The 22402-nt window shown below is 46.3% G+C and overlaps 1 protein-coding gene across 1 annotated transcript in view; it reads left to right on the top strand.

Annotated features, from left to right (window-relative positions):
• The first annotated feature begins 1030 nt into the window (after positions 1–1030).
• Positions 1031–22402, top strand: part of LOC126109458 (membrane-associated transporter protein-like) — a 182763-nt gene continuing 161391 nt past the window's right edge. Inside the window, exons 1-3 of the mRNA XM_049914487.1 lie at positions 1031–1083; positions 12546–12808; positions 19291–19632. Coding sequence (XP_049770444.1) covers positions 1031–1083; positions 12546–12808; positions 19291–19632 — 658 coding nt within the window. The remainder of the gene's footprint in view (positions 1084–12545; positions 12809–19290; positions 19633–22402) is intronic.

Below are 22402 nucleotides of genomic sequence, written 5' to 3'. Positions count from 1 at the left end.
TATTTGTGATACTCCTAAGTTTTCTGGTGTAAAAATAGGAGAAAAAGTGTAATAACTGATTTGTTTTAATGGCTTCATTGACGCCACGAAGTTTCCCTTCCAAGCAACTGACAGGTCATTGAATGTTTCGCAGTTGCTAACATTTGTCATTTTGCCATTAAATCGTGTTGGTGTTAGTTGTCTGTGTATGCTTTGAAACTGTGTTTACAGCAATGTTTTATGTTTCTGTGATGTAGTTCGTATTGTTATTTATTCTACAAACTTTTTGCTGCATTAACAAGACATTGTATAGGTTGTGAACTTGGATGTTTTTAGCTATAGGAGTTTCCAAAGAAAGTAAGGTTATGTGAAGACAAAAGATGTTTCGGCTGTGGTAGCAATTCTTGCTGAAAATCGTTATACACAGCAAGAAATTGCTGACAGAATGAGAATATTACAGAAAATTGTCAGCAGAATCAAACTTCGAGTACAGAAAGGCACAAGCCAAACAAGAAAGGAAAATGTGGACGTAAAAGGAAAATCAATCCTAGAACAATGAGAAGAGTTACAAACATGGCAACAAAGAACCGTAAACTTACTTCTTAAGACATGAACCAACAGCTGAAAGGTTTGGATGTTGAAGCTTCACTTGTGACAGTGGGGAGAAGGCTGTTTGAATGTGGAAAAAACAGAAAATCCACACCTGCCATGAAAACCAAAAGATTTTAGTGGGCTAAACAACTCCATGTGTGGACAAGTGAGAACTGGGCTAAGATATGTGCAATGATATGGTAAATTAAGTGGGTCTGATCTCTAAAGTTAGGAGTTTTGTCTTGAAATTGTGACGTATTGATACTGAGGAAATGCACATTAGAATTTTGGAACTGTTGAGGTCTCCTATGCTACTATTTTCAACTCTTCTAACTTGCAATTTTGTATACAAGCTTCAGGAATGCTTCAGTGATGAATCTGTATTGAATGTGATGGAAGAAAGCAGCCAGTATGTTCGTCGCAGACCTGGAGAAGAGTTCAAAGCTGAGTGTGTGCAGCAATGTGTGAAGCATCCAACTTCCTTTATGGTTTGGAGGGTGAAGTCCGTGAAAGGTACTGGCTGATTATGCATTCCTGAAGAAACAATGAGGCAAGAACAATATAAAGAAATCTTTGAAAAGGAACTTTTTCCCTCCAAAGAAATTAGTGGTTTCCTAATAAAGTAGCCATTTTTATCCATTTTTATACAAGATCTCATGGCGAAACTAGAGGAAATCTAATACCATGACAATGATGTTAAAATTTCATGTGAAAAGCTAAAAAAAAATGCCAAACAGGATAAAAATGTTGATTAAGAACAAACGCATGCATACAAAGTGTTGAATGTACAAATATAACCTACACTACTGGCCATTAAAATTACTGCACCACGAAGATGACGTGCTACAGGCGCAAAATTTAACCGACAGGAAGAAGATGCTGTGATATGCAAATGATTAGCTTTTCAGAGTATTCACACAAGGTTGGCGTCGGTGGCAACACCTACAACGTGCTGACATGAGGAAAGTTTCCAACCGATTTCTCATACACAAACAGCAGTTGACCGGCGTTGCCTGGTGAAAGGTCGTTGTGATGCCTCGTGTAAGGAGGAGAAATGCGTACCATTACGTTTCCGACTTTGATAAAGGTCGGATTGTAGCCTATCGCGATTGCGGTTTATCGTATCGCGACATTGCTGCTCGCGATGGTCGGGATCCAATGACTGTTCGCAGAATATGGAATCGGTGGGTTCAGGAGGGTAATACGGAACGCCGCGCTGGATCCCAACGGCCTCGTATCACTAGCAGTCGAGATGACAGGCATCTTATCCGCACGGCTGTAACGGATCGTGCAGCCACGTCTCGATCCCTGAGTCAACATATAGGGACGTTTGCAAGACAACAACCATCCGACAAACAGTTCGACGACGTTTGCAGCAGCACGGACTATCAGCTCGGAGACCACGGCTGCGGTTACCCTTGACGCTGCATCACATACAGGAGCGCCTGTGATGGTGTACTCAGCGACGAACCTGGGTGCACGAATGGCAAAACGTCACTTTTTCGAATGAATCCAGGTTATGTTTACAGCATCACGATGGTCGCATCCGTGTTTGGCGACATAAAGGTGAACGCACATTGGAAGCGTGTATTCGTTATAGCCATACTGGCGTATCACCCGGCGTGATGGTATGGGGTGCCAATGGTTACACGTCTCTGTCACCTCTTGTTCGCATTGACGGCACTTTGAACAGTGGACGTTACATTTCAGATGTTTTACGACCCGTGGCTCTCCCCTTCATTCGATCCCTGCGAAACCCTACATTTTAGCAGGATAATGCACGACCCTGTGCAGGTCCTGTACGGGCCTTTCTGGATACAGAAAATATTCGACTGCTGCGCTGGCCAGCACATTCTCCAGTTCTCTCACCAATTGAAAACGTCTGGTCAATGGTGGCCGAGCAACTGGCTCGTCACAATATGCCAGTCACTACTCTATATGAACCGTGGTATCGTGTTGAAGCTGCATGGGCAGCTGTACCTGTACACGCCATCCAAGCTCTATTTGACCCAATTCCCTGGCGTATCAAGGCCGTTATTGCGGCCAGAGGTGGTTGTTCTGGGTCCTGATTTCTCAGGATCTATGCACCCAAATTGCGTGAAAATGTAATCACATGTGAGTACTAGAATAATATATTTGTCCAATGAATACCCGTTTATCATCTGCATTTCTTCTTGGTGTCGCAATTTTAATGGCGAGTAGTGTATATCTTTAGTCTAATAACTTGAACACGGCTGATATTTGGGCTGTGTTTGCATCGACCATCTGGAGTCACTAATGGACTTCATGTTCGTAAATACTTCACTAGGCCACAGTTGTTCGCCACTAGTTTGAACATTATTCTGGACAATTCGTTTGACTGATTTGGCAACCCAGATCACCTGAAATAAGCCCCGCAGAACATTAATGGCCGGCCGCTGTGGCCGAGCGGTTCTAGAAGCTTCAGTTCGGAACCACGTGGCTGCTACAGTCGCAGGTTCAAATCCTGCCTCGGGCATGGATGTGTGTGATGACCTTAGGTTAGTTAGGTTTACGTAGTTCTAAGTCTAGGGGACTGATGACCTCAGATGTTGAGTCCCATAGTCCTTAGAGCCATTTGAACCATTTGATCATTAATAAGCCATTATCGAGAGATTACTTCGTTCACAAAATCTTGCACCGGCAACACTTTCGCTATTGTGCACATCTATAGAGGGAGGATGGCTCAGTATTTTTGCAGGGGCTTCCAATGTCGTGGTGAACCCATGCCACATCGATTTGCTGTTCTAGGCCACGCAAAAGCGGTTCCGACTCGACATTAGTAGGAAACTCACGACTTTTGTCTCCTCAGTGTAAATGGCACGCCGGCCGTTGTGGCCGAGCGGTTCTAGGCGCTACAGTCTAGTACCGTGCGGCCGCTACAGTCGCAGGTTCGAATCCTGCCTCGGGCATGGATGTGTGTGATGTCCTTAGGTTAGTTAGGTTTAAGAAGTTCTAAGTTCTAGGGGACTGATGACCTCGGAAGTTAAGTCCCATAGTGCTCAGAGCCATTTGAACCATTTGTAAATGGCACATGCACTTCCGACCCACGCCAGAAATGCTGACGTCCCTAGACCCTTCCTTGGGCGACTGGAGCTGACGCTTCTGTCATTTTGGTTTCCGGCAAGCCTGGCACACACCACAGATCTGCAACTAATGGATGACGGCGAGTGGGCGCGGTCCTCCGGTCAGATTCTCAGGATAAAGCGTGTGTTAATACCCTAACAAGTCCCACCTGTTGCACCGCCAGATGGCGGACTCGCTACTCCTGTTTTATATGCAACCAAACCTGCTCTAACCTGTTTCGTTGGTGTCGGATGCAGCACCCCCTTGAACTCACCGGACACACTTCACTGACCACTCAGATACTTGCGATATAAAGCACCAGTGCCCGAATTAATCCCTGCTTGCACCTGGGACGCATTTACATAACAGGCTCTGTAGGCAGCACTGGAGCTGCCCTGCAAAAATTTAAAATAAAATAAATTCTTTATTTTCAAAGTGTCACTACAACCGTAAAAGATGCAGGAATAATTATTATGTTACTAGGGTTCCATAACCACCGTTTAAAAAATTTCTTGATTAATGTAGGTTAATTCTTGCAAAGAAGAAGACAGCAACCAGCCACTATTAATACTGCTATTTATTTAGGTAAATAGCGCCGTTACCGGTTTCGAACTGGCAAGTTCATCATCAGACGGCTGTTCACATGATTTTCAAGATACACTTTACATTATCGTCCGTTTCCGATTTTTTTTTTATTGCACTGTGGCGAAGTATTTCACCAAAAATACTTCGCCACAGTGGAATAATTAGTTTGATACTTAACTTTAATCCATTAATGATGAACGTCGCTCTTGACGGTACATGAGTCACAACATTATCTGTTCAGATTATAGTAACTGAATATGGTGCCTTGCTAGGTCGTAGAACATGACGTCGCTGAAGGCTATGCTAAACTGTCGTCTTTGCAAATGAGAGCGTATGTAGACAGTGAACCATCGCTAGCAAAGTCGGCTGTCAAACTGGGGCGAGTGCTAGGGAGTCTCTCTAGACTAGACCGGTCTGCAGTCACTGATAGTGGCGACACGCGGGTCCGACGTTTACTAATGGACCGCGGCCGATTTAAAGGCTACCATCTAGCAAGTGTGGTGTCTTGCGGTGACACCACAGAATGAACAGTCTAGTAAGTACAGAATATGGATTGAGAGTAAATCGAAGAAAGACGAAAGTAACGTGTAGTATCAGAAATGAGAACACCGACAAACATCAGAATTGACGGTCCTGAAGTAGATGAAGTTAAGGAATTCTGGTACCTAGGCAGCAAAATAATCAATGACGGAGGAGTAAGGAGGACATCACATGCAGTCTAGCACTGGAAAAAATGGCATTTCTCGCCTAGATAAGTCTACTAGTGTCAGATGTAGGCAGCAATTTGCGGAAGGGTTGCACTTCTGTCACGTTCAACGATTCTCTTCAGTCGTCGTTAGTCCCGTTCTTGCAGGATCCTTGTCCGGCCGCAGCGATGTCCGAGATTTGATGTTTTACCTGATTCCTGATATTCACGGTACACTCGCGAAATGGCCGTACGGGAAAATCTTCACTTCATCGCTACCTAGGAGGTGCTGCGTCCCACCGCTCGTTCGCCGACTATAACACCGCGTTCAAACTCACTCACATCTTGATAACCTGCCATCGTAACAGCAGTAACCGATGCCTAGAGGATTTTTTTTGTTTATATTTAATCGAATTTTTGTGTTTCTCACAAATTGCAACACCTTCTAAACTTTTCAAACTACTTAAGGCCATAGAACTTTAGCCTTTTCCGAAAGTGACCAAAAAGAGATTCTGGGAGCTGGAGTCTGAAGTTTTTGTTAATCATACCATTTGCGTTCTTGTAGAGATATTTGCATAGCAACTTTCATCCCCTGACGAATATTTCTTTATATCGAACCAAGAAGTGAAATAGTATGATATACACTCCTGGAAATGGAAAAAAGAACACATTGACACCGGTGTGTCAGACCCACCATACTTGCTCCGGACACTGCGAGAGGGCTGTACAAGCAATGATCACACGCACGGCACAGCGGACACACCAGGAACCGCGGTGTTGGCCGTCGAATGGCGCTAGCTGCGCAGCATTTGTGCACCGCCGCCGTCAGTGTCAGCCAGTTTGCCGTGGCATACGGAGCTCCATCGCAGTCTTTAACACTGGTAGCATGCCGCGACAGCGTGGACGTGAACCGTATGTGCAGTTGACGGACTTTGAGCGAGGGCGTATAGTGGGCCGGGTGGACGTACCGCCGAATTGCTCAACACGTGGGGCGTGAGGTCTCCACAGTACATCGATGTTGTCGCCAGTGGTCGGCGGAAGGTGCACGTGCCCGTCGACCTGGGACCGGACCGCAGCGACGCACGGATGCACGCCAAGACCGTAGGATCCTACGCAGTGCCGTAGGGGACCGCACCGCCACTTCCCAGCAAATTAGGGACACTGTTGCTCCTGGGGTATCGGCGAGGACCATTCGCAACCGTCTCCATGAAGCTGGGCTACGGTCCCGCACACCGTTAGGCCGTCTTCCGCTCACGCCCCAACATCGTGCAGCCCGCCTCCAGTGGTGTCGCGACAGGCGTGAATGGAGGGACGAATGGAGACGTGTCGTCTTCAGCGATGAGAGTCGCTTCTGCCTTGGTGCCAATGATGGTCGTATGCGTGTTTGGCGCCGTGCAGGTGAGCGCCACAATCAGGACTGCATACGACCGAGGCACACAGGGCCAACACCCGGCATCATGGTGTGGGGAGCGATCTCCTACACTGGCCGTACACCACTGGTGATCGTCGAGGGGACACTGAATAGTGCGCGGTACATCCAAACCGTCATCGAACCCATCGTTCTACCATTCCTAGACCGGCAAGGGAACGTGCTGTTCCAACAGGACAGTGCACGTCCGCATGTATCCCGTGCCACCCAACGTGCTGCCTGCCTGCATTGCTGCGAAAGGTGGATATACACTGTACTAGTGCCGACATCGTGCATGCTCTGTTGCCTGTGTCTATGTGCCTGTGGTTCTGTCAGTGTGATCATGTGATGTATCTGACCCCAGGAATGTGTCAATAAAGTTTCCCCTTCCTGGGACAATGAATTCACGGTGTTCTTATTTCAATTTCCAGGAGTGTATATAGCTTTCAATTTTTTTAATGTAACGAAATATTTTCTTACAAATTTTCATCCCCCGTTGCATTGCTTTAGGGGTTGAATGTCCAGAAACGCTGAAACACGTATTTTTTGTTTCTAATTGACATGTCAAATACCAACTGTCATAGATGTAGCTTTAAAAATCCCTTACTAATACCTTTACCAATTATTTATTGAAAAAAAACCACTATTTTACCCCCTTAGCGGTTGAATTTCCAAAATTGCTGAAATACGTATTTTTTATTTTCTGACTGAGAAACCCGTTTAATTAGTTCTAGCTTCAAAAGTCCCTTAATAGCGGCAGACTTTCAGAAAGCCTTTTATCGCCCATTTCACCTTCTTAGGAGTGGAATGTCGGACAACCTCTTCTTAAGTGATAGCTACAATATAAGATCCACACCCTCTCCAAATTTCAAGTTTCTGTTATTAGCGGTTTGTACTTGACAGTGATGATTCAGTGAATGCCTGATGCTGTTTTCCCCTTAGGGGTTGAAATTCCAAAAACAGTGATAGGTGTATGTTTTATTTCTAACAGAGAAGCCAAGCACAAATTTTCATAGATTTAGCTTCAAAAATGCTTGCACAATGAAATATTTCCATAAAAAATTTTATCCCCCGTCTCACCCCATTAGGGACGTATTTTCAAAAACAATGAAGCGTTTTTTTATTTCTAACTGGGAAGCCAAATTTAAATTTTTATGGATTTACCTTTAAAAATGGTTTCATAATAAAATAATTTCATAAAAAGATCTCATCCCCTATTTCATTCTCTTAGGGGTTCAATTTTCAAAAACGTTTGTTATTTGTAGCTGAAAAGTTAGAAACCAACGTTCATAGATGTAGCTTTAATCATACTTTAGTAGGTCTTTAATAATGATATATTTTCAAAAAAAGCTTTCATCCATTATTTCACACCCATGGAGTTAAATTTCCAAATGTGCTGAAACACTCATTTCTTTATTTCTGACAGAGAAACCAAATACAACTTTAGGACTTGTAGAGAGAAGGTAGTATTTTGAATGGGAATCCAGGTCCGGTAACGTATCTTTTCCGTGCTACAACCATTGGAAACCAAGTTGGTAACGCGAACACTTTTACAAGTTATACAATTCCACTCATTAATAATCAAACAAACAGAAAGGAAACTTAATCAGTTTTCATGAAAGCTCTTGTTTGCAGCCAATTAACGTGCGCGGCTTCTCGTTGCTGCACCACAGCCGCTCCTGCTGGCCGTGAAGGTACGGCTTTCTCAAAGGCTTTGCGTAATTGCAACGAAAAGGGTGTGATGGAATCCTACGTTACGGAGAACGGTCTTGAAGGCGGTGAGCACCTCTTCCGTTACTGCGAGCTTCGCCATACTGAAGGACAATGCCAGCGTATTCTGCAAACGCATACTCTGCCACGTTGCTCTATCACTCACAGACACGTGAATGAGGTTCGAACCGTGTCAGAGATGTAGGTCAGACGTCAGATGACATCAGAAAATCCGGCGTATCCAACCGCCCAGCATGATTACCCAGTTGCGTACCTCGCTAGCAAACACGTTATCAAACGCCTGTAGCAAGGGAACCGCGTGTTTCCAGACATGAGTTCCAAAATGTTATCTATTCGGTTCCCTCTACTAGAAGTTGCTAAGCAGAATTTTGGTGTGCCCTGTATACAGGTGTTTCCGAAACAGCGTGCAAAAATGTTATAGGGAATCTAGAATGCTCCATCGAACAATCTGAGGTGGGGAACCTGGGGTCAGAGAAGCCAGCTTAAGGATACAGGGTACTGATAAGTGGTGGAAAAATCGAAATTTTTTTAAATGACTTTATTAAATTCTACAGTCTTTCCTGATTACATTGATATATACATATTACGGTTTCAAATGAAAAATGACCTATTCTCTACCAAATTTAAAAATTAGGCGATGGGAACTCTAAAGCTTTCAATAAAATTAACGAGTTCAATGTTTATGGTGACACCTTGCTAACAAAACTGGCGTGTTGTGGACATGTGCAAAAGAGGATGGGTGCCAGATTGAGGAAGCTAAAAAGAGAAATGAAAGGAAAGAACCTTCAACATCGCAGAGCGTCAGCAATCGTTGGTTAATATATTAAAATCTAAAAACCCGCCTCGATTGCGAAAAAAGCACCTAGTGTTAAGTGTTAACCCAGGTTTCAGCGTAGATAACTACACCTTCTTCAGAACAACAATAAAACCCACCAGTGCCATTTAAAAAGGTCTTCTTAGGCACTGGTGGGTTTTATTGTTGTTCTGAAGAAGGTGTAGTTATCTACGCTGAAACCTGGGTTAACACTTAACACTAGGTGCTGTTTTCGCAATCGAGGCGGGTTTTTAGTTTTTTAATATAAATGAAAGTTGCTATCTGATGGAAATTGTCTGGCCGAGGCAGATTGACAGAAACTGAAATAGACCTTCTTCAGAGTTATCATGGACTAGCCATTAAACAAACTGCACCTCTGAATGATGTTACAGCAATGATAAAAACTGTATGGGCCACCTACTTTCATAAGTTGTCCACAGATGACCACCCCGTTCACGGACTTTGTCCTAAAGTAGCAGCGTCCTGGCGTGGTTACCAAAAAGCAAAAAAAGTGGCCAAATAAACCAACATAAGCATTCTCTTCCTAAGTCTGTTATGAACGAAATAAAACCAATGTTTAGAGACACGAGTCATCCTGTTTTGCTTAGTAAATGTCTTCATGAGGGCACTCAGAATACAAAAGAAAGTTTCAACCATTGCGTATGGTAAAGATTACCCAAGAATTTTTTTGTAGGACTAAATACGTTAAAAGTTGGTGTACTAGATGCAGTTATATGTTTCAATTATGGAGTGATAGGAAGGTTGAAAGTCCTGACAAATTTAGGCATAAAATGTGGCTCTAATATGGAAGATTAATTGCTTGCGTGTGACAGACAATGGGTGCACGAAGCTGAAAAATTCGCTCTTCATGTTACCAAAGAAGCAAGAAGTGCTAAAAGGAATGCCAAGAGGAAGCTTGGAGATGAAGAAATGCTGCAGGATGAATATGCTTAAGGAATGTTCGGAGGCATAGTTTAGTTGGATTCATACCGTCTTTCACAATTTCCCATAAGCTGTATTTTTCAGAATTTAGGTACAAATATTTCCTAAAGTTTATAAAGCATTGCTCTAATTTTTTTCTGTAACTTGCAATAGCCCATACTTATGTAGTAGACGTAAGCTTTATTGCAGAATCAACTAAATTATAGAAAAAATACCATTTTTATTACGAAAAAAATTATAAAAATTAAAATTTGAGATGTGATATTTTTTATCATTGTGATATACGTAATAGATGGAATTTAATTTGGTCCAGTACCTCAGCCATCATGTCATGCATATCTGGTAAATATTTGGTCTTCTTCAAATGTATAACATTGGATTAAATGGTACCTCAATTTGAGGAAGGATTTTGGAAAAAAATTGCATCAATTTCTTTGTAGTTTTTTAAAATAACCCTAAGCAGGTTCAAAAGTACTCCAAACACTTCTGATTTGTTTAGAAAGTGTGCTGCATTACCTGATATCAACAAAAAATCTGTAAACCATATACATTATAAACAGTGCCTGAAAGACATAGGTGTTGATTTTTACATAATATTGAGCCAGAAAAGTACCCTGCATCCTTAAGGAGATACGGAAGTAAACTTTTCTACTGCTTTGCCTAACATTACTGCTTTCCAGCTTATTTACAACTAACAAATGTACAGGTTTACAGGTACTGTGCTGTTTATTTACATATACATTCTTTATTTCCTGCAAGGAAACATGGAGGACGAGACTAACTACTGTGGAGTCATGATGCAGGCTATGTGTACTTTACCTGTGTGTAAGGTAACCCCTGACAGAACATGTCATGAATCATGACAGACCCATTTATTACTCATTGGTATTCAGAGATGTACAGTAAAGTACAATGAAGCACCACCGGTACAGTTTCGCAGAACTCACTAACATCCACAATGTGTATGGGGATGCATGTTGCAATGCTCTCACTGCTGAAAGGTTGTACAGAGAACGATTACCTAACAGGCATCATCCGTCATGACAAAGGTTTATTTCTCTCGATCGAGGATTGTGGGAGACTGATTGGTTGGAAAGATGAAACGAGGGGCCTGGCAACATGAGGACCACTCGCACATCCGATTTTGATGAGGAGATGCTGGAACGTATTGCAGCAGACCCCACTGCATGTGGAATGGGCACTACACATACTAGTGTGTGGCGAGTACTCCATGAACAACAATTGCACCTATCACCCACAGCGAGTCTATAGAATGCTTGTGACTGACTTTCCATCAAGGATTGCATTGTGTTAGGAGTTGCTCCATCAATGGATTCATCGAACAGACTTCCTCCAAGTCGTGCTGTTTACAGACAAGGCCTCATTTGATCATGATGATATTTTGAACAGCAGTAAAAGCCACGTGAGCGTTGAGGAAAACCCTCTCGCTGTACTAGAGTCGCACCATCAACTACGTTTTCCTGTGAATATGTAGGTGATAATCTCATTGGGCTATATATTCTACCTGGCCATAGCCACCTCTACTTGAGGTTCATGCAAGTTCATGTGAATTGTCGGAGAACATACCTTTCGCTGTTCACGGGATGATGTGGATACGACATGACGGTGGACCATCTCACTTCAGTGTGGAAGCCTGCAACTGTCCCAATGTTGTATTTTATGGTCGCTGGATTGGAAGGGAAGGTCCTATTCCGTGCCCTGCCAGGCCACCATATCTGAAACCCCTCGACTATTTCCTGTGGGGATATCGAAAATCACCCGTGTGGATACGGAGATGGAATTAGTTGGCACAATTGTAGCTCCCTGTCACATGATTTGAGAGACACCAGGGAGATTTGTCAGGCTGCATCAGAATCCTATTTGCCGCTGTCACACTTGCACTGAGATTTGGGGACGTCAGATTCAGCACATTTTGTAAGATAAAGTAGAACTGGTACATTCATTGTATCACTGATGGTATTTGCAGTGAATGAAAGAGTTCGCAGTAATGTGGTTTTGGTCCTACTACGTCCTTAAACTGGCTCCTCCCACCCCAGGTTCCGTACCTCAAAGTGTTCAGTGGAGCATCCTGTATGTTCTGCTATATTTTTGCACGCTCTTACAGAAATGGCCTGTATACAAGTTTCACACAATCAATGCTCGCGGAGTCCGTCACGATTCCTGGCTCGTATCTTTCACTCCACGTACCTCGGCCACCTTCACCTCATAGCTTGTCCACCTGCTTATCTGGGCGATAACGTGCTCGCCTCCCACGCAAGTGGGCCCGGGTTCGATTCCCGGCCGGGCCGCAGATTTTCTCCGCCCTGGGACTGAGTGTCATGTTGTTGTCCTCTTCATCATCTCTGACACGCAAGTCACCCAATGTGGTGTCGACTGAAATAAGGCTTGCACTCAGCGGTCAAACTTCCCTCAGCCTCCAGGTGTACTATGCCGTATGCTCATTTTCATTTTGCCTCGTGCTTTAAACTAATATTCAAATTTGCACCAAAATTAGTTAACAGAATTCTCGACTAATGTTAAGCTTCGAATCCTGCCTACTCTTTAGTGCAGGTAGTGACTCCTTTCTGCTTCTGGCTGTGCTTGTCCACTGCCTTGCTGCTCGTTTCCTGTCCAACCATTTGCATCTCGGTCTTCCTGGGAGTCTCTTGCCGGCCCGCCTTGAGGGCGTGGTGGGACGACTAACGCTGCGCTGCCTCTGCCTGCAGGCGCAAGACGTTCTGCGAGCTGGTGCGCGTGTCGGCGGCGGTGGCGGGCATCGAGTTCTCGTACGCGGCCGAGACGGCGTTCGTGTCGCCGACGCTGCTGCAGATCGGCGTGGCGCACCGCCTGATGACGCTGGCCTGGGCGCTCAGCCCGCTGGTCGGCTTCTTCGTGACGCCGCTGCTGGGGTCGCTGTCGGACCGCTGCCGCCTGCCCTGGGGCCGCCGCAGGCCCTTCATCGCGCTGCTCGCCGCCGGCGTCCTGCTCGGTCAGTATCCGCTCTGTCCCTCTACTCCACCCACTTACTCACTGGTCGCTGTCTTTATCTAATCCCAAAAGTTCTTGTTGTTGTTGTTGTTGCTGTTGTGGTCCTCAGTCCAGCTCTCTCTCTCTCTCTCTCTCTCTCTCTCTCTCTCTCTCTCTCTCTCTCTCTCCCTCTCCCTCACTCACTTACCCACTGGTCGCTGTCTTTACCCACTCCCAAAATTTGTTGTGTTGTTGTTGTCGGCAGCTGAGAGTTTCAGTTAATTATCATTTATTCTAGAGAAGCTGCACGGTCATCAATGGCATCTGTTCTTTCGAGAACAGTTGCTATCTTCATATACAGGGTGTTTCAAAAATGACCAGTATATTTGAAACGGCGATAAAAACTAAACGAGCAGCGACAGAAATACGCCATTTGTTGCAATATGCTTGGGACAACAGCACATTTTCAGGCAGACAAACTTTCGAAATTACAGTAGTTACAATTTTCAACAACAGATGGCGCTGCGGTCTGGGAAACTCTATAGTACGATATTTTACACATATCCACCACGCGTAGCAATAATATGGCGTAGTCTCTGAATGAAATTACCCGAAACCTTTGACAACGTGTCTGGCGGAATGGCTTCACATGCAGATGAGATGTACTGCTTCAGCTGTTCAATTGTTTCTGGATTATGGCGGTACACCTGGTCTTTCAAGTGTCCCCACAGAAAGAAGTCACAGGGGTTCATGTTTGGCGAACAGGGAGGCCAATCCACGCCGCCTCCTGTATATTTCGGATAGCCCAAAGCAATCACACGATCATCGAAATATTCATTCAGGAAATTAAAGACGTCGGCCCTGCGATGTGGCCGGGCACCATCTTGCATAAACCACGAGGTGTTCGCAGTGTCGTCTAAGGCAGTTTTTACTGCCACAAATTCACGAAGAATGTCCAGATAGCGTGTTGCAGTAATCGTTTCGGATCTGAAAAATGGGCCAATGATTCCTTTGGAAGAAATGGCGGCCCAGACCAGTACTTTTTGAGGATGCAGGGACGATGGGACTGCAACATGGGGCTTTTCGGTTCCCCATATGCGCCAGTTCTGTTTATTGACGAAGCCGTCCAGGTAAAAATAAGCTTCGTCAGTAAACCAAATGCTGCCCACATGCATATCGCCGTCATGAATCCCGTGCACTATATCGTTAGCGAATGTCTCTCGTGCAGCAATGGTAGCGGCGCTGAGGGGTTGCCGTGTTTGAATTTTGTATGGATAGAGGTGTAAACTTTGGCGCATGAGACAATACGTGGACGTTGGCGTCATTTGGACCGCAGCTGCAACACGGCGAACGGAAACCCGAGGCCGCTGTCGGATCACCTGCTGCACTAGCTGCGCATTGCCCTCTGTGGTTGCCATACGCGGTCGCCCTACCTTTCCAGCACGTTCATCCGTCACGTTCCCAGTCCATTGAAATTTTTCAAACACATCCTTTATTGTATCGCTTTTCGGTCCTTTGGTTACATTAAACCTCCGTTGAAAACTTTGTCTTGTTGCAACAACACTGTGTTCTAGGCGGTGGAATTCCAACACCAGAAAAATCCTCTGTTCTAAGGAATAAACCATGTTGTCTACAGCACACTTGCACGTTGTGAACAGCACACGCTTACAGCAGAAAGACGACGTACAGAATGGCGCACCCACAGACTGCGTTGTCTTCTATATCTTTCACATCACTTGCAGCGCCATCTGTTGTTGAAAATTGTAACTACTGTAATTTCGAAAGTTTGTCCGCCTGAAAATGTACTGTTGTCCCAAGCATATTGCAACAAACGGTGTATTTCTATCGCTGCTCGTTTAGTTTTTATTGCCGTTTCAAATATACCGGTCATTTTTGAAACACCCTGTATATAGCGTATATTTTGCCCAGTGGATAATAAACTTTCAGATTCCTTAATGGAAGAGAGAAATTGGCAGCCCCAGTAATCTGCGTACTTTGTCCACAGTGTTATCTTCGAAATGTTCCCCTTCTAATGCCTTCTTCAGTGGTCTGCACTTGTGGTGGTCACACGAGAACAAGCCTGCACTGTCAGGGTGGATGGTCTGCTGGTGCCACTTCGTGAACTTTACACAAGTCGGATCTCCTCTACGCAGCCACATGTTGTGCAGGAGGAAGACACTGCAGATCGGTTGCTAGCATAGGTTGTCGCAACAAGCACTCTGGGCATCAGCTGACAGTCTGTGGTAGTAGGGCACATTCACCTTCCTTGACCCGTGCAGGTACACAGTAATACCTCTGCTGACTCCTCAAACTTTCCTCACAGACGAGTCTTAGTTTCTGCTCCCTCTTCCAACATTCCCCCATCTCCATCTCTGGCGTTAGTGATGGACACACGTTTCATTTCGGAAAAGCGTCTGCTGTTCCTTCTTCAAAGAGATTGTCAACAATTGTCTTTCCACACACTTTTTGGTTCCTTATTGTGGACACATGTAGACCACCATGTGACATTTTTCAGTGTCCAAATGAGCCCGATAAAATGGTACGGACACGCTGACACTTATCCCCACCTGTCACGCAATCTTGGCAGCAGTAATGTTGCGGTCACCTTCAGTGAACTCACACGTGGTTCGAATATTGTCTTCAGTGTCTCTAGTCGCTGGACACTAATTATGGCTTTTATTTTTCCGCTTTATCACGACCCTTCTGGAAATTGTTGGACCAATTTAAAACTCGGGTTTTACTCACATTAGCAACAACAAATAGTATTTGGAGTCTCTTCGGAATGTCGCTCGATTTCTTTCCTTTCTTGGCGAGCAAACCATGGTTTGTGCAACAGTGGAAGCAGAATGGCCATCCTGAGCGTGCGAGCCGTGTGCAGGGCTGCCATCTCTCCTGTCCATTCTTCCTGCAAGCGATTGCCTATTGCACCGCTCTGTTGACGTCACATCGAGAGTCAAATGAACATAATACCGATTTATATGCAGTGACCCACTGATATGGCTGTTTGCGAATCGCTAAGTTTGAAGTTACCTCGATATCGTGTTAAGGTGAAGCAGCTGACTTGGACTTCCGTGTATTTCACTACAGCCTTCAGAGATGAGAGAAAGTGGATGTGTTTGAGCCATCAATTAAAAGGCGGTTCACAAACAACAACTCAAGTACACATGTTATTCCAAAAACGTTATCGTGGAAGTAGGGACCAGGAGCTGCTGGTGAAATAACACACACTGCTAAGGTTATCTTTTTATTTTAAAGGCTCTCTCAATAATAAATTTTTAACTCTGGCATTTAAAAAAAAAATTTCAAAAACAATTTCGAATAGCTGACAAATTTTCTTTATGAAAAGGAGATTGCAGGTATGACGTTAACAACTTCCCAATAGTAAGATTATAATTTGACATACGTATATATAAGACAACAATTTAAAAAACCTTTTTAAATAGCTTAGAAATTTTCTCTATGTAAAGGATACTGCAAGGTATGACGTTAACAACTTCCCAATAATAAGATTCTAAACTTCTTACAAGAGAACAATTCCTTAAAAAAACACCTTTAAATAGTTAGTTTCCACTAAAGCTAAAATAGTTGTCTCTCGCCAGTTAAATAACCTACATTACGCCTGTCAGTTGTTACAAGATAAATGTGAATAAGCCAGCACACAAACCTTCACATTAAAGGCAGTTCCCAAAAAAATTTTCCTTGGCTCGGTCAGGGTGTGACACGTGTAAAGGGGCCCAAATCACAACAGTCGGAATAGTTATTGGTGGTCTACAGGGCCACAGCTGATCAGCCCCAAAACTTCCATTACAAGCCACCACCTCCCCGAGTTACCCAAAACCAGAAGATGTAGCAACGGCGGTGCCTGCACAGACTCCAAACCACAGAGACATGCGAAATTGACCCTAAATCACCCAATCGAGGTTTGAATGAAGCGGCCCGACCAAGAAGCAATTACCACATTCCCGCAGACAGGCAAACGAAAACTGTGGTGGGAAGACCTCAACAAAACCACTGGTGAAGAAACTCATACACTTCACTAGAACTTCTGTTGCATAAAAACAGTACTCAACTTCTCACACTCCACTACAGCGCTGGGAACACACCCTTCCAAATGCTCGTCAGGTGCAACTGCTGCCAGTGGTTTCAACGGCCGATAAGAAGACATACGGTCCCACGCACTGATCTCCTGCACCACGGCTTCTAAGCTTCATAAGCCACGCACATGCGGGTAAGGCTGACTTAGCCCCTGACAGCCGAGAGGTCGGCCAAGGCACGTGGCGAGCAGTTTTCGACCCCCAACAGCAGGGGGGGGGGGGGGGGGCTAACACCTCTCTCGGTCCCAGCCCAGTACGTACCCCTCGATCGTCACGCCAGGTGGCGGTAGCGATCCAAACAGCGCGCCAAACCGAAAACACTAGACGCGAAGCGAAAGCACTCCGCCTGGCACGCTTTTCGAAGAGCCAGATACAACTATGGCTCAGTCTTCTTTCACTGAAATGTAGGATTTTATTAGGTAGAGTACTTAGAGGAAATTTGATCATTACACCTTCATTCGAGTGAGTGCAACACTGGATTACAGGTGATTCAGCTACCCCTACCGATCCGTTTTATGCAACCTGCACTAGTCTGTTTCAGGAATTGTATACAGATAGGCAACAGTCATGTAACCGAGACAAGTACGCTCGGTTCGCAAATGGAATCGTACTCTAAAAAATATAAGTGAGGTCAGTGTCCTATATACACTCCTGGAAATTGAAATAAGAACACCGTGAATTCATTGTCCCAGGAAGGGGAAACTTTATTGACACATTCCTGGGGTCAGATCCATCACATGATCACACTGACAGAACCACAGGCACATAGACACAGGCAACAGAGCATGCACAATGTCGGCACTAGTACAGTGTATATCCACCTTTCGCAGCAATGCAGGCTGCTATTCTCCCATGCAGACGATCGTAGAGATGCTGGATGTAGTCCTGTGGAACGGCTTGCCATGCCATTTCCACCTGGCGCCTCAGTTGGACCAGCGTTCGTGCTGGACGTGCAGACCGCGTGAGACGACGCTTCATCCAGTCCCAAACATGCTCAATGGGGGACAGATCCGGAGATCTTGCTGGCCAGGGTAGTTGACTTACACCTTCTAGAGCACGTTGGGTGGCACGGGATACATGCGGACGTGCATTGTCCTGTTGGAACAGCAAGTTCCCTTGCCGGTCTAGGAATGGTAGAACGATGGGTTCGATGACGGTTTGGATGTACCGTGCACTATTCAGTGTCCCCTCGACGATCACCAGTGGTGTACGGCCAGTGTAGGAGATCGCTCCCCACACCATGATGCCGGGTGTTGGCCCTGTGTGCCTCGGTCGTATGCAGTCCTGATTGTGGCGCTCACCTGCACGGCGCCAAACACGCATACGACCATCATTGGCACCAAGGCAGAAGCGACTCTCATCGCTGAAGACGACACGTCTCCATTCGTCCCTCCATTCACGCCTGTCGCGACACCACTGGAGGCGGGCTGCACGATGTTGGGGCGTGAGCGGAAGACGGCCTAACGGTGTGCGGGACCGTAGCCCAGCTTCATGGAGACGGTTGCGAATGGTCCTCGCCGATACCCCAGGAGCAACAGTGTCCCTAATTTCCTGGAAGTGGCGGTGCGGTCCCCTACGGCACTGCGTAGGATCCTACGGTCTTGGCGTGCATCCGTGCGTCGCTGCGGTCCGGTCCCAGGTCGACGGGCACGTGCACCTTCCGCCGACCACTGGCGACAACATCGATGTACTGTGGAGACCTCACGCCCCACGTGTTGAGCAATTCGGCGGTACGTCCACCCGGCCTCCCGCATGCCCACTATACGCCCTCGCTCAAAGTCCGTCAGCTGCACATACGGTTCACGTCCACGCTGTCGCGGCATGCTACCAGTGTTAAAGACTGCGATGGTGCTCCGAATGCCACGGCATACTGGCTGACACTGACGGCGGCGGTGCACAAATGCTGCGCAGCTAGCGCCATTCGACGGCCAACACCGCGGTTCCTGGTGTGTCCGCTGTGCCGTGCATGTGATCATTGCTTGTACAGCCCTCTCGCAGTGTCCGGAGCAAGTATGGTGGGTCTGACACACCGGTGTCAATGTGTTCTTTTTTCCATTTCCAGGAGTGTATGTTGGCGATTACCCCCTCCATCAGTCCACTCTCGTTGCTGTACCTGCAGACACAACCACAGACAGTGGTTGTGGTCCTTATGCTCACAGTGTTGTCAGTGGTGGGACTGTGGCTAGTAATATACTGTGGGGTTCCAACAGAAACCTTTGGTTTGTTATGTAATTTGTGTTGTTATATGTATGATTATTTATAAATATCACTAGAAAATGATCTAAGACTGACATTAGTCAGCTGATGAAACGGGCCTCAGTCCACGTAGAAACAGTGTCATCCTTGACAGAGGTTCACCATTGCTTTCTGCCATTACGAGTTTGTGACGTTGTGTGTGGTGCTCCTACAGGACTGATCCTGGTGCCCAATGGGGCGGACATCGGGTACGCGCTGGGCGACCCCCGGCCCGCACCGTCGCCCAGCCCCCCTGGAGCGCTGAACGCGACTCCCCCACTGGAGGTGGTCACCTCCTCAGAGTGGCAGGCGACCAACGCCAGCCTGGGGCCCGGACTCTCCACCACGGACAGCCCCGCAGCGCTGGCCAACGAGTCGTCGGTGGTGTCACGCAAGCCGCAGTCCAGCCACCCCTGGGGCGTCGTCTTCACCATCCTGGGCACCGTCTTGCTCGACTTCGACGCCGATGCCTGTCAGAGCCCTGCCAGGGCCTACCTGCTGGACGTCACCGTACCAGGTACCTTCCAGTCTACTCTGGCCTCAGTGTCTAAATCAGTACTGTGTGGTGCGGGACAGCTTTCTCATATCTCCTCATAGCTTATGCAGTCAAGTTGGAAAATTCGTGCGCTCTTGTCGAGTGATCCATTTGTTCAAATGTGTTGAGGCACCGCAGCTACGCCGCAATCGCCAACTTGTCTATTAAAGCTTTCTTGTGTGAATGTATGTGGGCTCCAGTGTAAGCAGTCAGAATCTTATACGATCTGCAACGGGCGAGCTGTGCCCTGCAGACGTGCGTCGTGACCATATGGCGTGACTGCAGCGTGTGAAAGTAGCGGAGAGGTCCTTACAAAATTCAAATGGCTGCGAGCACTATGGGACTTAACTTCTGAGGTCATCAGTCCCCTAGAACTCAGAACTACTTAAACCTAACTAACCTAAGGACATCACACAAATCCATGCCCGAGGCAGGATTCGAACCTGCGGCCGTAGTAGTCGCACGGTTCCAGACTGTAGCGCCTTGAAGCGCTCAGCCAGAGACGCTTACAGAGTAGTTACATTCTCTGGAACTATGAAAATTAATAACTGAACTAGAAATAGCCCGAGGAACTTCATATTAGGTATATAACCTTCTGTTGTATAAAGGAACAATCTGTCAAGATCTGAAGTCAATAACTGTCATAATTTGGAAGTTACAAAAAGAAAAAAAGAAAAGTCAGTCCAGATTGGCCGTAATTCTGTAGAGCCAATAAGAAGTGGGACGGTTTGCCACGTCACGCAGGAGATAGAGGTGCTTGTGGAGGCAGAGAGAGAAGAAGGAAGTGGTGGACTAGCTTTCATGCTGAAAGTGTCCGAACGCATTATGTGTAAAATGAAATGATATTGTGACTTCCGTCATTCGGTACAGTCATAAAGGTAGCTGGTGTTTACCATTAACTATTTGTGAAATTTTAAGAGTCAAAAAAATGGTTCAAATGGCTCTGAGCACTATGGGACTTAACATCTATGGTCATCAGTCCCCTAGAACTTAGAACTACTTAAACCTAACTAACCTAAGGACAGCACACAACACCCAGCCATCACGAGGCAGAGAAAATCCCTGACCCCGCCGGGAATCGAACCCGGGAACCCGGGCGTGGGAAGCGAGAACGCTACCGGACGACCACGAGATGCGGGCTTTTAAGAGTCGAGATATACACTTCTGGCCATTAAAATTGCTACACCAAGAAGAAATGCAGATGATAACAAGGTATTGATTGGACAGATATATTATACTAGAACTGACATGTGATTACATTTTCACGCAATTTGGGTGCATAGATCCTGAGAAATCAGTACCCAGAACAACCACCTCTGGCCGTAATAACGGCCTTGAAACACCTGGACATTGAGTCAAACAGAGCTTGGATGGCGTGTACAGCTACAGCTGCCCATACAGCTTCAACACGATACCACAGTTCATTAAGAGTAGTGACTGGCGTATTGTGAAGAACCAGTTGCTCGGCCACCATTGACCAGACGTTTTCAGTTGGTGAGAGATTTGGAGAATGTGCTGCCCAGGGCAGCAGTCGAACATTTTCTGTATCCAGAAAGGCCCTTACAGGACCTGCAACACGCGGTCGTGCATTATCCTGCTGAAATGTAGGGTTTCACAGGGATCGAATTAAGGGTAGAGCCACGGGTCGTAACACATCTTAAATGTAACGTCCACTGTTCAAAGTGCCGTCAATGCGAACAAGAGGAGACCGAGACGTGTAACCAATGGCACCCTATACCATCACGCCGGGTGATACACCAATGTGGCGATGACGAATACACGCTTCCAATGTGCGTTCACCGCGATGTCGCCAAACACGGATGCGACCATCATGATGCTGTAAACAGAACCTGGATTCATCCGAAAAAATGACGTTTTGCCATTCGTGCACCCAGGTTCGTCGTCGAGAACACCATCGCAGGCGCTCCTGTCTGTGATGCAGCGTCAAGGGTAACCGCAGCCACGGTCTCCGAGCTGATAGTCCGTGCTGCTGCAAACGTCGTCGAACTGTTCGTGCAGATGATTGTTGTTTTGCAATCGTCGCCATCTGTTGACTCAGGGATCGAGACGTGGCTGCACGATCCGTTACAGCCATGCGGATAAGATGCCTGTCATCTCGACTGCTAGTGATACGAGGCCGTTGGGATCCAGCACGGCGTTCCGTATTACCCTCCTGAATCCACCCATTCCATATTCTGCTAACAGTCATTGGATCTCGACCAACGCGAGCAGCAATGTCGCGATACGATAAACCGCAATCGCGATTGGCTACATTCCGACCTTTACAAAGTCGGAAACGTGATGGTACGTATTTCTCCTCCTTACACGAGGCATCACAACAATGTTCCACCAGGCAACGGCGGTTCTTTGCGCTTCAGTCCGAAACCACGCTGCTGCTACGGTCGCAGGTTCGAATTCTGCCTCGGGCATGGACGTGTGTGATGTCCTTAGGTTAGTTAGGTTCAAGTAGTTCTAAGTCTAGGGAACTGATGACCTCAGATGTTAAGTCTCATAGTGCTAAGAGACATTTGAACCATTTTCCCAAGGTGGAAGAGCGACTGAGATGTGTTTGGGGTGCCTCGAAGCAGAGGGTCGTGGTCTCCTTGCGGGAATCGTTACAGGAGATGAAATCAAAAGAGCCAATAAAGAATGGCGCCATTATTTACCACCAGCACGCAAGACGTACTGGGCGCGGCCATGTTCAGGGAAGGCTGTGCTGAAATCCTTTCAGAAGAACAAGGCGTTACCTTCG

This window comes from Schistocerca cancellata, chromosome 12 (assembly GCF_023864275.1).
Source record: "Schistocerca cancellata isolate TAMUIC-IGC-003103 chromosome 12, iqSchCanc2.1, whole genome shotgun sequence".
Taxonomy (NCBI): domain Eukaryota; kingdom Metazoa; phylum Arthropoda; class Insecta; order Orthoptera; family Acrididae; genus Schistocerca; species Schistocerca cancellata.
Note: the sequence above shows the minus strand (reverse complement) of the source record. Positions and strands in the feature narration are given on the sequence as shown.